The sequence below is a fragment of the Haliotis rufescens genome, unplaced genomic scaffold (assembly GCF_023055435.1).
Source record: "Haliotis rufescens isolate VD_foot unplaced genomic scaffold, xgHalRufe1.0.p SCAF_5, whole genome shotgun sequence".
Taxonomy (NCBI): Eukaryota; Metazoa; Mollusca; class Gastropoda; order Lepetellida; family Haliotidae; genus Haliotis; species Haliotis rufescens.
The window spans coordinates 53775245-53791410 of NW_025964223.1; the positions used below are offsets into that span (position 1 = coordinate 53775245).

Here is a 16166-nt window from a genome sequence, read left to right on the forward strand (position 1 = left end):
AGATGCTGAAAAAGACGTAAGAGCTCTGGGATATTCTCCAACTGGTGATGGCGCTGTGGATGGAGTGATCATGACGTTAATTTGTTTTTCACCATAAAACTTGAGTATTTAACGTAGTAAGGCATGTTTTCATTAAAGTTATTGTCCTTTAAACATGTAAAGCTGTTAGGATTGTTTATGGGAGACGTCAAGTGAGTAACTTATATTGTTTTAAATATGTAACAATCTTAAAAATATTTGGAACTAAAATCGGAAAGTGTCTGGAGAGTTGCAATTAGAAACTATTTTTGTATCAACTGTAAAGGTCATAGTCACGATTATGTTTCTTAATATAGATAACGTGTAGTAACATGCGCACTGAGATAGCCAAAATAGCTTCTGCTATATATGGGGTAGTCTAGCGGTGTAGGTGGTTGCTTGTTATGCCAAAGACCTGGGTTTGAGTCTCCAAATGCGGACAGTATATGAAACCTCTCCTTGGTTCCCTCCAAAGGGGGATAAATACATCACTAGCTCACTAACCCTTTGTATAATAATTTGATTAGATTGTCTTGTGAACTACTTATCAGAAACTGAGGATGATAAATGAAACAGAATCATTTGTAATGCAGGTATGGTTAAGAGCTTGCATGCATGTTGGCATGGTCATCCTGTGTTTAAATCAAATAAAATGTTGAGAAGTTTTCATTTTGATGAAAAAATGAATGGACTGGTGACTATTTGAGTAATGAGTTGGAAAGAATGAGTGAGTAAGTTTGCTTTAATGCAGTTTTGAACCGTACTTTGGTTATGTCAGAGCTTCATGTGGGAGGCAAGTGTGCAGTGATGCAGGTATTGGACATTTTCCACTTCGGTGAAACCCATGAGCTCGGGTAGGTGCTGACAGGAACTGGTGTTACATGAAAAGATGGAGAAGAAGTATAATTTTCATATCTTCTAATTATGCCTACCACTGAATGTAGGGACTGCCTTATGGAAACACTGGCAAGTCATGTGACGATAAATGCTTTCAGATTGGTGAATTCTGAAATGTGTCTCACCTCACTACTCGAACGAGTGATTTTATCCGTGTCATCAGTGTCATAAAGTAAATAAAACTTCAATTTTGATTCGGATTTCAATCAATATTACGAAAATGGATGTGTTCACTTGCATGACTAGCATATCAAGTATTCATGAATGTGCTTCCAAATTCATGATTATGACAGGAGAATGTCCATGTTTGAGGAGTGTATATGGGTGTTTTCACAACTGTCTATGTTGTTTGGTGTGTAGACATATCTCAACCAATGTACTTAGCATGTTTATTCTCCCCAACATTAAATGACTATTCCCCCAAGTGGTTTCCATTCTATATCTCATTCTGACCAGGATTCCTCCGGAGAAAGTGTCCAGCATAGCCTGTTGGTGGAATCAGACACCATGGCACAAAGCACCCAGTGTTTAATGTGGTCCCACAGTTTGGGCAGTGGTGGTGTCTGCTGTGGGACCCAGTAGGAACTGAGCAGCTGGTGCCCACATCATGTCAACATTAACCATGTTATGGGGACTGCTGCTTTATGTGTATGCTGTGGCAAGTGATTGGAAACAGTTTTATGGAAAATACATTTTCCATCTGTCATTGGCTGTGTGTGTGGAATCTCCGGGAAGATGTGGGAAGTCTGTGATGTATTTCTGTATACCAACAGGTACTTGTATGACCACTTTCTGTAAACCAACAGGTACCTGTGTGACCATATTCTTTAAACCAACAGGTACTTGTATGACCAACAGGTACTTGTGTTACCATATTCTGTAAACCAACAGGTACTTGGTATGACCACTTTCTGTAAACCAACAGGTACTTGTGTGACCACTTTCTGTAAACCAACAGGTACTTGTGTGACCATATTCTGCAAACCAACAGCTACTTGTGTGACCATATTCGCTTAACCAACAGGTACTTGTGTGACCATATTCTGTAAACCAACAGGTACTTGGTATGACCACTTTCTGTAAACCAACAGGTACTTGTGTGACCATATTCTGTAAACCAACAGGTACTTGTATGACCACTTTCTGTAAACCAACATGTACTTGTATGACCACATTCTGTAAACCAACAGGTACTTGTGTGACCATTTTCTGTAAACCAACAGGTACTTGTATGACCATTTTCTGTAAACCAACAGGTACTTGTATGACCACTTTCTGTAAACCAACAGCTACCTCTTTTATATTACTATAGTTAATGTGTCATGGCATGATACCATATATAAACTGTCTATACTACTCCAAAAAGGTTAAGGACCACACAATTCTTTCATGTTACCACAGTTTATCAGTCACGGCATGATACTACATATACTGTCCATACTTCTGAATACTCAAAATAAGTTAAAAAACAGATCATTCTTTCATATTACTACAATTTATCTGTAACAACATTACAGATTAACTACAGTACTATGAAAGAATCTAATGGTCTTTAACTTTATTAGTGGTCTGCGTTGTGTCCAACTCTACTTATCATGCTAAAGGTGCTTCAGAACATGCAGAATGAACACACTCAGAGGAGACACAAGTCTGGCAAAATGTCTTTAAGAAGCTGAACAATTACTAGCAGTCTACACTGCTGTTGCTCATGGTAAACAAAATACTGCCAGGAATATTATTCCTACTGCTATAACAGTCTCCTGAACAACAATAACATAATCAATTGCTCATTTACAAACCATTTCTCAAAAATGTTTACATACCCTGACAAATATGTGGGTCATGTTAGAAAATGGTTTAATGCTTCCTCTATATTGAAAATAGAAAGCCTGTATAGCTTCAGGAGATAAAAGTTAAACTTTAATTTTCACAGTTATAGTTTTTTAGTTCATGTTCAGTATGAGTGTGAGGGTTTAGATATATCTGGAAGAAAGGATCAGTTACTCGTCAGTTTTTATCACAGACAGGAGCAAGCATGGTGGTGCAATAGGTTTAGCTGCCACAATTCGCTTTACAGAGTTGTAGCCCTTAGCCATACAAGGATCTGCAGTTTGAGAGTTGTAGATTAGCCCCTTTTGTGAACCCTTTCTGTGAGCATCATTCATTTGGGCATGGATTGTTTCACCATTGTGCCTTGAGGGGATTCCGTTGTGTTGAAATTTGTCCCAAGGAAACAATGCTTGTAATACAACTTAATGGATCAGTGACATGGTTGATTGTGTGTCAAAGTACCTTGATGGCCTGGGATATCCCCATTGCGTGGATCGATGACATGCATCAACCGAGTCAGCGAGCCTGACCACCCAATCCCGTTTGTCGCCCCCTACAACTATGCTTGATATTAGTCACTGGATTGTCTAGTCCAGATTTGATTATTTACAGACCACTGTCATATAGCTGGAATATTGCTGAGTGCGGCGTTAAACAACAAACCAACTAACCATACTATCAACCCCTGATTTGTCTGGCAAAGACAAGATGACTTAGCCTGCGGTGATATCGCTGGAATATTGCTGACTACAGCATAAAACAATGAACACGATCTTCCGCGTCCATGATCTGTGTCCATGTTGTTTCCTGAACATTAAACTGACAGACTTGCTAACCCTCAATCCTGCCACCTGTCGTGGTCTAGTGGTACAGCGGAGAGCGGAAGCTTCGGGGTTCGATCCCCAGCCGCGTCATACCAAAAGACGTTAAAAGATGGTACTTGTTGTTACCCTGTCTGGCGCTGGGCATTAAGGGGCTAAAACAAGGACTGGTCGGCTTGGAGTCAGTATACTGTGTCTGAGTGGGGTATTCATGTTAAACTGCGGCATGATATCTCTGTGCTAGCACTGTAAATCGGCATCAGTCCGAACTAGCATATAAGTCCGAACTAGTTCAAGAAGCCACACAAACACGTGCATGCACGTCGCTATATAAGTGGCATAATCTTTGACGCGACGTTGAACCCAATTTCACCTCACCTCACCTCTGTTCGGTGTGAGGGGAAAGGGATACAGGTCTTAGACGTTTACCATTTTGGCGAAACCAACGAGCACTGGTCGGGTGCTGACAAACGAGGAATTATAATCAAGGCAAAACATTAAACTCGAACCACGATCATAGGGTTCTTGCAAGGCAAAGGAGCACAATTCGGCATAGAAAAGATTGCGGCATCTATACTAACGTAGCCTTGCTCCAAGGCTGTACTGAAAGAGTGAGTGAGTGAGTTCGGTTTCACACCCGTTTAGCAATATTCCAGCAATATCACGGCGGGGCACACCAGAAATGGGCCTCACAAATGGACTAGTACAAGCAGCCACACACACACATACACGTGCATGCATGTCACTATATAAGTGCAATAATCTTGGACGCGACGTTAAACCCCATTTCACCTCACCTCCTGCCACATGTACTCTGGTCAACTTGAAACATAAGTTCTCCATGCTCCAGTTTCCCATGTGTGGTGCTCAAGCTCCGTGTCCTGTCTTGAAGCAGTGTCAACAGCAACATGTTGTATCTCCATTATTCCTATTCATATGTTCTTCAATCTTAACAAACATCAGTGAGTGTTGATACTTGAACTTGTACACATGTTTGATTTAACTTGAGGGACCCTGGTTTCACAACATGAACAGTCCGACCATCGGTGCTGTTTCTCTCGTCACCTGGAGGGTACATGTGCTGTTGCACCCAAAACATACTTGACATTTGTTCATTCAAAACTTGAACTCTTCCAATGGATCCTTTGTCAGTAGTTATACAATATTCCAAAGTAGTATTTACATTTGTATGCTGTGATCCAAAGAATATTTAGATGTTCTTGATTTGTCCTTGAAAAATAAAATAATGGCATCAATCTAAGATGTCCGCTGGGGATGTCGGTGACCCAGTCATCTAAGGTGCCGCAATTCACTGTGTTAAGTTGATGGGTTTTTAGGCTTTAAATCTCAGATTTACCCTGATTGTGCTCGATGTGTCAGCACCATACTTGTGCTCGTGCTCTTGCAAAGTGGTTTACATCACTCAGGCTTTCCTCCCACATCAAGCTGACATGCCATGATATAGCACTCACTCACTCACTCACTCACTCACTCACTCACTCACTCACTCACTCACTCACTCACTCACTCATTCGCTGGACTCGTTAATGCATGTCATCGTATCCCAAATGCATGGATTGATACTCATCAATGATCATGATGCCAATCACTGGATTGTCTGGACCAGACGTGATTATTTACAGATTGACGTCAAATAGCTGGAATATTGCTGAGTGAGGCTTTAGACAAAAAACAAACAAACAAACACTCACACATGCGTTCACTCATGCACTCACTCCTTTTCCCCACAATTTACTTATGCTATGACAAAAAACACTAGTCCAAAACTAGTTGTGTACGTTTTGGTATAACTGGTGGCACATATCCCTGCCATATCACCTCACCTAACTAGTCCAAACCTTAGTCTAGATAGTTATGTTTTCCAAGCTTAGAAATATCACTGATAACATCCACTTCAAGGGCTGTTACGCTGGTGGGAATATTGCCACAAGTGTTTACCAGCAAATGTATGCTCTATTATTTCAGTTGGTGAACTGTGAAGGTTATAATCTTCTTCTCATCGTCCTCATTGATTGGCTTGGACAAAGTCAAGTGTGAAACGGCTCCCTTCACTGATAGGCTCTACAACGTGTACAAGTGTTCAACATTCCCTGCTCTGGAAAAAGTTTGGCCCAACTCGAGCTAACTGAACAGTTCCTTGAGCCACAGTTGCAGTTTTCTCAGTGTGCTTGACATGAATACATCATGCATGCTTAGCTTACTGTCTGTGTCAAAACTCCCCGAGCAGTCAATGTTTTCATTCCAGCCACTTACTTCCAATCTAAGAGTTGAGAGTTGTGCATGTGCCACTGTACTTTTCCATCGCTTTCTTTTGGATTCATTGATTTTTTTCCACACTTATGCTGCATTAAAGAAGTGTGTTTTATCTGAAACATTTGATTTTAAAAAAGAGGTGCAAATCTTTTGGAAACAGTTTTTGTACCCTATATGATGATGCTTTAAAGGAACTTTTGAAAGTATTGAAATTAAAGCTTGTGGAATTGAATCAGGATTACAGGTCTTCAGACATGCTAGAATTGAGGTGCCTAAAGACGCTCAGTGGAAAGACAAACTTCGTGCATTTAAAGACTGTGCTGCTCGGTAGCCCAATGGAGAGGCTGAAATAGTCATGCTTTAGGTCTGTCTGGAGGAACATGTTGACATGTCCATGTAGTCAGTCAGTGGGTCTGTCAGGAGGAGTGAGTGAGTTGGGTTTAACACTGCTTTGAACAGTATTCCAGTTCTAACAGGACATGTCAGGCTATTGTGGTTGGGAAACCCGAAGTGATGCAGGTCTGAGACCGCTTTTACCGCTTTGGTGAAACTGTCAGGAGAAATATATTGACATGTTCATGTTGTCAGTTGGTCTGTCAGGAGGAACATGTTGACATGTTCAAGTGAGACTGTTGGTCTGTCAGGAGGAACATATTGACATGTTCATGTAGTCAGTTGGTCTGTCTGGAGGAACATATTGACATGTTCATGTGAGACTGTTGGTCTGTCAGGAGGAACATATTGACATGTTCATGTGAGACTGTTGGTCTGTCAGGAGGAACATATTGACATGTTCATGTAGTCAGTTGGTCTGTCAGGAGGAACATATTGACATGTTCATGTGAGACTGTTGGTCTGTCAAGAGGAACATATTGACATGTTCATGTGAGACTGTTGGTCTGTCAGGAGGAACATATTGACATGTTCATGTAGTCAATTGGTCTGTCAGGAGGAACATATTGACATGTTCATGTAGTCAGTTGGTCTGTCAGGAGGAACATATTGACATGTTCATGTAGTCAGTTGGTCTGTCAGGAGGAACATATTGACATGTTCATGTAGTCAGTTGGTCTATCAGGAGGAACATATTGACATGTTCATGTAGTCAGTTGGTCTATCAGGAGGAACATATTGACATGTTCATGTAGTCAGTTGGTCTGTCAGGAGAAATATATTGACATGTTCATGTAGTCAGTTGGTCTGTCTGGAGGAACATATTGACATGTTCATGTAGTCAGTTGGTCTATCAGGAGGAACATATTGACATGTTCATGTAGTCAGTTGGTCTGTCAGGAGAAATATATTGACATGTTCATGTAGTCAGTTGGTCTGTCAGGAGGAACATATTGGCATGTTCATGTGAGACTGTTGGTCTGTCAGGAGGAACATATTGACATGTTCATGTAGTCAGTTGGTCTGTCAGGAGGAACATATTGACATGTTCATGTGAGACTGTTGGTCTGTCAGGAGGAACATATTAACGTGTTCATGTGAGACTGTTGGTCTGTCAGTTATACCTTTAGCTACCCCTCAGCTGTTGATCATGTAACCTGTTCAGTCTCAGTTTTTCTACATGTGACTGCACAGGACTATGTAGTGATAGGGAAGATATTGTTATGTAGAATTTAGACATATTTTATGATTTGTAGCCTAACACAGGACAAGAAGTGCATTGTAAATCCTACACCACACTTTGGAAGACGGGACGATCCGTATCCGCCTGTAGTGACATCTAGGAAAAACTATGAACGATGAACAGAGCACTGCAGTTACACCTTTATTGGTCGTGCTAGTTCCTGATCCAGTGTCTTGCCGAGATTGCATTGAGCCTCTGATTGCAAATCACTGCAGATGTTATCGGCACCTACATAAACCAGGTCCAGTTACAGAGTGATAAAGTACAAGTATTGACTGTTAAACAGTAACACTGTCATAAAGATGTTGTTTATTTTCCAATGGTTAAAGCAGCATGACAGACACAATGTTGTTCAATAGCATGGGTTAAGCACAGGTGTTGGGATGATAACTCAAATTGATCATGTTGATCAGGCAAGTCTTGTACTATTGCAAATAAACATGTCTATGGCAGGCATTATAATGCTGTACCCAATGTGTAGTGTAAAAGGTGCATAAGCAGGACCACATTGGCAAATTTGGTACTTCATTTTGTCCTGCCTAGATTGTACTTTGTATGGTGAATTAAAGTTCAATATTGCCTCTCACTCACTCGCTCACTCATGCATGCCCTCACTCTCACTCATTCAAACAGCCACCTACCCATTATTTGGAACACTCTCACTCACTCACTCACTCACTCACTCACTCACTCACTCACTCACTCACTCACTCACTAATTTACTCACTTGCTGACTCATCCAAACACCCACCCAGCCGCCCATTATTCTGATCATTGTAATCACTCTCGCTCACCCACTTACCCAACTACTCACCAACCTACCCACCAATTCAACCACCCACTCACCCACCCATTTTTTTTACACTTGTTATCAGTTCGAACAGATCAATATTTTTCTTGTGGTGTGATCGTGTAGTATTTTTAGTGGGGATGTCTTTCTGTTATATTTTGAGTTGTGAAAAGAGACTTCCTAACCCCAACAAACAACAACTGGACTTGGAAGACTGTCAACTGTCATTCATATCCATTGAAGTACTCATTGAGATGTTTTTGTTTTCAGGCTCAACTCGTGGACATGCGGTCAGACATTGTTGAAATACAAGCAGCCAAGGCTGTGATTGAGAAGGAGCTCCACACACTGCTGCTGCAGCTACACTCCTCACAGCTCCAGATGCAAGCACTCAGAGGCATGGAGGTGGATTCAGAAGACATAAAGCGCAAGCTGGTTAGTTGGGAGCAGTCATTAATATTCTGATGGGCGGTGGCATAAAGCAAGGGAATATAGATTCTCAAAACACTTTGACACCCATAGTTTAAGGTGCAGAATATAGTGCTTTGACACCTCAGCGATATCGTCTCATTTGTAGCCTTGGCACATTTTTGTGACACATTGGTCCATCATGTCAAGGGTCAAGGTCATCTTCAAGGTTATAATCGAAGAAAAGTTTGTTTAAGCGATAGCTTTAGATGCATTTACTGTCAATAAAAGTTGGTACATGTCATCTTTGTGCTTGGGCCACGATTTGAAAAGGTCGAGAGTGACCTACGTGTAAGTTCAAGGTCACAGTGAATGTAAATCGAATGTAAGTATGTTTTCCCTTTAGAGTTTTAAATATACATGTATATGCATGTAGTGGTGATACTATTTGATTACTTGAGTGAGACAAGCGATGACAATCTTATGTTTGTAATACATGTAGAGCATGAATTCCACATGCTATGCATCACAGTCCACCACAGTCCCTGTTCGATGGAAATGGGTTATTTCCTTGCACGCACAACACCTGCTGTCCTAAAACATGTCTGTGTTCACACAATTTTGACCTAATTTCAATGAGTAGCATAGGCAGTAGTTGATATATTTAATTCAGCCAAGGGACATTATATTTGGTTTAGTTGCCATATGGGAATGTCCTTGAAATTCCTGCAACTAGTATTGAAGGTCAAATTCCCTCTGAAGGACATACACTCAAAATATGTTCATGAGAACTTGAATGTTTGCTATTATAGGATGGAGTTTTGAGATGGAGATGATTAGTAAGGTTTTGAGTGACCTTTATTTCAGGTCAAGGTCACTAATGAGCCTTTATAACGTAGTTCTGCTTCTTTGTTGTACTGAACCAATCCCCTGTGTTAGTATGACATGTTTGAAAGAATAAGTACCCATGTTTTCAACTTGGAATAATCAAGTTGAAAAATGGAAGCACATATACTTTTTCTTATTAAGGTAATTAGAGGCATAATACTTAAGTTTTAAAGCTGTACTTCATCAGACATATGTCTTTCCCAAATCTAAAGTTGATGTTATTAATGTAGCTAGAGACATGAAATTTTGTCTTTAAAATTGTCTTGCATTAGGTCAGAAGTTATGTAAATAAAACAGAAGTGCATACCAGTTTCCTATTAATGTAGTTGGAGACATGGGACTTTCTCTTCAGCCTTGTCCATCAACTACACATGACTTGATTTCAGTATAACTTTCTTATTAAGGTAACTAGAGGAATAAGACTTTTTGGTTTAAAATTGTACTGTATTCGGCATGTATTTCCACAACCAGAAACAATGGTATCTGAGGTTGTGGAGGCATGCATTTCACCAATTTCCACGTAAGACTGCTAGATTGCTGCTCACTCACTCACTCACTCACTCACTCACTCACTCACTCACTCACTCACTCACTCACTCACCTGAGAAATGGCGGTAAAGGACCTGCTTCTGTTTTTTTTTAATAACTTGCAAATATGTTTCATTTATAACCTACTGATATTGTCAGCATTCATTTTGTTTAAATTCATAGTTCATTTTACTGTCTTCATTGGAAAAACATTTAGTATGTAATTTAAAATCTATCTAACATTGTCTCAGCTGAATCTTACCTGATACAGCTACCTTTTGATACTCTTTAAGTTCTTTACAACAGTTTTCTTACAGCAACTTACCCCAGTAGTAAACATGAGTGTAATTCCATTTGTTTGAAACCAAGTTTAACGCAGACATGTCTGGTTTGATTTAGGTGTTCCGAAAACTGTTCTACATTTGGTAGTGTTAATGTGTAGGCTAGAGTCTTTGTTTAATTGGATACATGCTACATAAACAAAGGTTAAATTTGTGGAGATTGAATTCTTTTTAAAAACGACTGCCACAAATACCATGTTGGCACTGGTGCAGGGTATTTGGCACATGACATGATGAATGCTGGTTTAAAACATAAAGAAGTGAAGTTTTCAAGAACATTTAAAATAGAAATATCCCCCACCTTGGTATGGAGGACTACTTTCTAGCCTGGGCGGGCTGCACATACTACATTCTTCTGTCACTGTGCCTCTGCAGTGTTGTGTTACCGAGGGAAAGAAAATCATAAACAAAACAGGATAGGGATCAAGAAACTAACATCAAGTGGTCTGCCTGAAGCTGTAGCTTATGTAATGATTTGAGAACTTAGTTATGAAAACAACACAGAGATGATTTTCAAGACTGATGTTTCTTTAAAGGATTATCAATCTTGAAAATCACTGCTCTGTGTTGTTTTCATAACTAAGGATTATCGACCCGTGAAGATCCGGGGTAGAATTGGTCTTCAGCAACCCATGCTTACAGTAAAAGGTGACTATGCTTGTCATAAAAGGCGACTAACGGGATCGGGTGGTCAGGCTCGCTGACTTGGTTGATGCATGTCATTGGTCCCAATTGCGTGGATCGATGTTCATGATATTAATCAATTGATTATCTGGTCCAGACTCAATTATTTACAGACCGCCGTCATATAGCTGGAATATTGCTGAGTGCGGCGTTTAACAAAAACCAATAAACCAACTAAAGGATTATCTTGTGAAGAATACTGTAGTGTTAAATGCTAAGCATGAAAGTCAAAGGGTCGTTGTCATTGCCCTAATGTTGAAGATGTATGTGAGGGGGGTCTCTGGATTCAAATAATATGGAACAAACCTCCAGGACCCCCCACCACACCCTTTTACTGTACTTCGCCCTGGTAATTCTCATCCTGGTCAAGGTGATCATGTCAGCCATCCTTCAAATATTTCTTCCGATTGTAGCCCAGATTGGGTCCCAATCACTCTGTGCTTGTTGTCAGAACCAACTGAAATGAAATGAGGAAATATGGTCACAATATTTGGTTGTGAAGAGGTGACATGAGTTCTGCTTGGGATAGACTGCATCTCCAATACTGCATGGTTGTGTAGAGGTGACAGGTGCTCTGCCTGGGACAGACTGTATCTCTAACACTCTATGGTTGTGTAGAGGTGACAGGTGCTCTGCCTGGGACAGACTGTATCTCTAACACTCTATGGTTGTGTAGAGGTGACAGAAGCTCTGCCTGGGACAGACTGCGTCTCCAATACTGCATGGTTGTGTAGAGGTGACAGGTGCTCTGCCTGGGATAGACTGTGTCTCCGATACTCCATGGTTGTGTAAAGTATTGTCCAGGACAGGACAGGACAGTGACAGGAGTTCTATGTAGAGGTGACAGGTGCTCTGCCTGGGACAGACGCACCAATACTCCATGGTTGTGTAGAGGTGACAGGAGCTCTGTCTGGGACAGACTGCGTCTCCGATACTCCATGGTTGTGAAGAAGTGACAGGTGCTCTGCCTGGAACAGACTGCGTCTCCAATACTGCATGATTGTGTGGAGTGAACTGGAGTTGTCAGTTAAAACTCATCTCTGTGAAGCCCCACAACTGAGAGTGTACTGAAAGTTTGTCAGTGATCCCGGTTACTAAGGGCTCACATGTACATTCACTAAAGATGAAAGTCTGTGTGGAGAGAGGTGATTGTGAAGCTATTTGGTCAGAGGTCTACTGAATCTATATTCTTATATCACTGCCATCAGTGGTTACCAGTTGAGATGACACACTCTATTTGTTATACTCCAGAAATTATTGATTGGGTTGAAATTTGATGGGTAAATTTGTTATTTGAAGTTCTGATTTCTCATGATTTTCAAATCTAGTAACAATTATGGCTTTATAAATCTGAAAAAAGTCATAAATGAAAGTGGTCTCAGAAATAAATAGACCCAGGAGGCTGGAACCTAATGGACATGATGAACGCCATGTGTACTTTCCAGCATGTTGGGGAACACAGACTGGATATCAAATATGCCTCTCCTCAGATGCTCTTCAAAAGCTGATCACCATTTTGTAGCAAATGAGAGTTAATGGAAGGTAAACAGCCTAGAGCTTGAATGTCTCTTCACTCTGTTTGGCTTTATAATTTGTTGTGTCAGCACAGATGACATGCCTGGTGAACTACGGAAAATTAAAAAATTTTCACAAGAGTTCTGAACCAGGCAAGAATATTATGATCTATCATCATTATAGTGAGGGTTGATTACACATTGAATTAGCCAGGTCACAGCTGAAGGGATACTGGTCACTTGTTGCCCTCTGTTCTCCATATTCAGCAGCCATTGTGGCCACCTGATGCCCATTCCACAATTCTGTGATTGTCGTAAGTCTTGGTTAAAGTATGGGAGTTAAGATTGTCTTAGCGCTAAGATTGTTTTGTATAACACAGCCCAGATGCCTATTTAGTCACATTTTAGGTACTGGAGGTCCTCATAGATAGGTCAATACCATCCATCTTTCTGCAAGTTAACTATTTCACTGTTGAACATTTATTTTTGTGTTTTACAGGAAAATGAACTGGAGTCCCGAACAGCAGACTTGATGGGAATGGCTCGTCTTGAGGTTGAATTGAAGGAGTTAAGAAAAGAAAACTCTGAGCTACGCCAGTATATTCTTGCCCTACAGAGTGAGGTGTATGGAGCTAGGTTAGCAGCAAAGTATCTGGACAAGGAGCTTGCAGGAAGGTGGGTAGCCTTGTACAGGAGTTAAGCCGTTACTCATCCCTTGGCCAGGTCTGCATGGTTTGGTTGTTTGGGGTGGTCTTATTACAGTTAAGTCATGCCTTGACCCCATGTCAGGAATGGACGATGGATTGGTTGTTTGGTAAGGCATATTGGTATAGGCAATTAACAAAGCACAAATACACCAGATTCCTACCAGAACACACCAACAAAACACCTGACTCCTACCAGAACACACCAACAATACAACTGACTCCTACCAGAACACACCAACAATACACCTGACTCCTATCAGAACACACCAACAATACACCTGACTCCAACCAGAACTCACCAACAATACACCTGATTCATATCAGAACACACCAACAATACACCTGACTCCTACCAGAACACACCAGCAATACACCTGATTCCTACCAGAACTCACCAACAATACACCTGACTCCTACCAGAACTCACCAACAATACACCTGACTCCAACCAGAACTCACCAACAATACACCTGATTCATATCAGAACTCACCAACAATACACCTGACTCCTATCAGAACACACCAACAATACACCTGACTCCTATCAGAACACACCAACAATACACCTGACTCCTATCAGAACTCACCAACAATACACCTGACTCCTATCAGAACTCACCAACAATACACCTGACTCCTATCAGAACTCACCAACAATACACCTGACTCCTATCAGAACTCACCAACAATACACCTGACTCCTATCAGAACTCACCAACAATACACCTGACTCCTATCAGAACTCACCAACAATACACCTGACTCCTACCAGAACTCACCAACAATACACCTGACTCCTACCAGAACACACCAACAATACACCTGACTCCTACCAGAACTCACCAACAATACACCTGACTCCTACCAGAACACACCAACAATACACCTGACTCCTATCAGAACTCACCAACAATACACCCGACTCCTACCAGAACACACCAACAAAACACCTGACTCCTACCAGAACACACCAACAAAACACCACCAAGACAAATACATGCAACACCAAACATGTGATACTATTCCAGCATCTGCCACCATATGAATTTTGTATTTGTGTTCCAAACCTTATTTATTCCTCCAGGTAGGAACTGTTTCATCAATATCATCCCTTTCACATCATCATTCTCCCACTGACGAAAAGTTGTTGGGTATTATGCTGAATGTCTGAATGGATTCAATTTGAATCCTTAAGTACAGGGAGTTGTTATACCCAGGATATAAATTAATGAAACATTTACATGTGACCCCATCAGTAAGCACATGCCACCACCTCCAGGGCAGGACCAACAGGGTGAGGACACAGGCAGTGAGCCCCATTTCAAGCCCTCACTGTGTTGGATGACACAACACTGGTATTTGTACCCGGGTGTGGGATATGATGAATTCCCACTGCTTAGAATATTACATATTACATATATCCTGGAAGTGAAGAACACGTCCAAAATCAATGCATTTTGTAAACTTGGAAGACCTGTTATGTTTTTAGGGTGTCTTGGGACCTAGTCTGCCCATTAAGTGTTGAGTCAGATTCTGGTAATTGATCTTGGGGACATATTCTGTCCATCTGGTACTTGGGACATATTCTGTCCATCTGGTACTTGGGACATATTCCTCTCCTAAGCTGGACCCCCCCCCCCCCCCCCCCCCTTTTGAAAACGAAATGTAGATTTAGTATGTTGTAGGCAAATTATCTAGATATAGGATTTTGATATTTTGGACCTCTCCCTTTTAAAAATGCTGGATCCGCTCTTGCCTTGCACTAGCATGGGGTACTGGAGACCTTTTCTGTCTTGAATCCTTTTGGTGAGAGAAGTATTAAGTTTTTGGACCTAGTCTGACCTGAAAACCATTGGGTATTGGTAACTTATTTTCTGCCCAGAATCCCCCCCACTGGACAAGCAGTGCATTCTGTTGCCCTATTCTGACCCAAATGCCTCTGTGTAAGAGTGCATACTGCTCAATACAGGGGGCACAGGTGGCCCAATTGTCTAATGCGCCGCGATTCGCTGTTCAGAGTTGCGTCCCTTGGGCACGCCAGAAACCTATGATTGTCAGTTCGAATCCCGGTTCGCCCCAATTATGTTTCTAGGTTTGTCAGCACCATACCTGTGCTCATGGGTTTCAACGAAGTGGTAAACATGGTAAACATCTGAAACCTGCATCACTTCAGGCTTTCCTCCCACATTGAGCTAACACGCCGCGATATAACTGGAATACTGTTAAAAGCCGCGTTAAACGCAACTCACTCACTCACTCACTCACTGCTCAATACATGTACTTAATTATTATTTCTGCATTGAACCAGTGCTGCAATGTGATGCAGTGGCATAGAGAGGAATCACACCGATCGATGTACTTGTGAAGGAGGGACGTGTTGGTGAAGTCTCCCTCACTGTATCAGTATACTGAAGCCATTTACTATTTCAGCTCTTGTATCAGTTCCTCAGCACTATAACAAAATGAACTAAAGAAGTACATGGTTGTGAGATCTGGTGTAAGGTATATAATTATCTGCACCATTAAATCACTCTCTAACGACAACATGGCATGGATGAAGATAACTTGGCTGGGTTCACAAATTGACAAAACAAGCGTGAAATTTACCAACCAGACTTGAGTATGTTGTGGCTTGGTGCCATAGCATCATTTACGCTGCTATGTGCAGGCTTCTTACAAAATGGGAAGTTTTGAGGAGAGGGAGAGTACAATTGAGTTTATTCGAGCAAATTGAACAGCAATACATGACTGTCTTCTATGCATAATAATTTGATGTGTCAGAAGCAGGAGCTATCTAGACCATGTAGACAGTTGAACAAACGGATACATG

General features: G+C 41.2%; 1 protein-coding gene across 1 annotated transcript in view; it reads left to right on the forward strand.

Annotated features, from left to right (window-relative positions):
• The window catches only part of LOC124126210 (Golgi-associated PDZ and coiled-coil motif-containing protein-like), a 78030-nt gene that overhangs the window by 38517 nt on the left and 23347 nt on the right, over positions 1–16166 (forward strand). Inside the window, exons 2-3 of the mRNA XM_046489591.2 lie at positions 8537–8701; positions 13129–13304. Coding sequence (XP_046345547.1) covers positions 8537–8701; positions 13129–13304 — 341 coding nt within the window. The remainder of the gene's footprint in view (positions 1–8536; positions 8702–13128; positions 13305–16166) is intronic.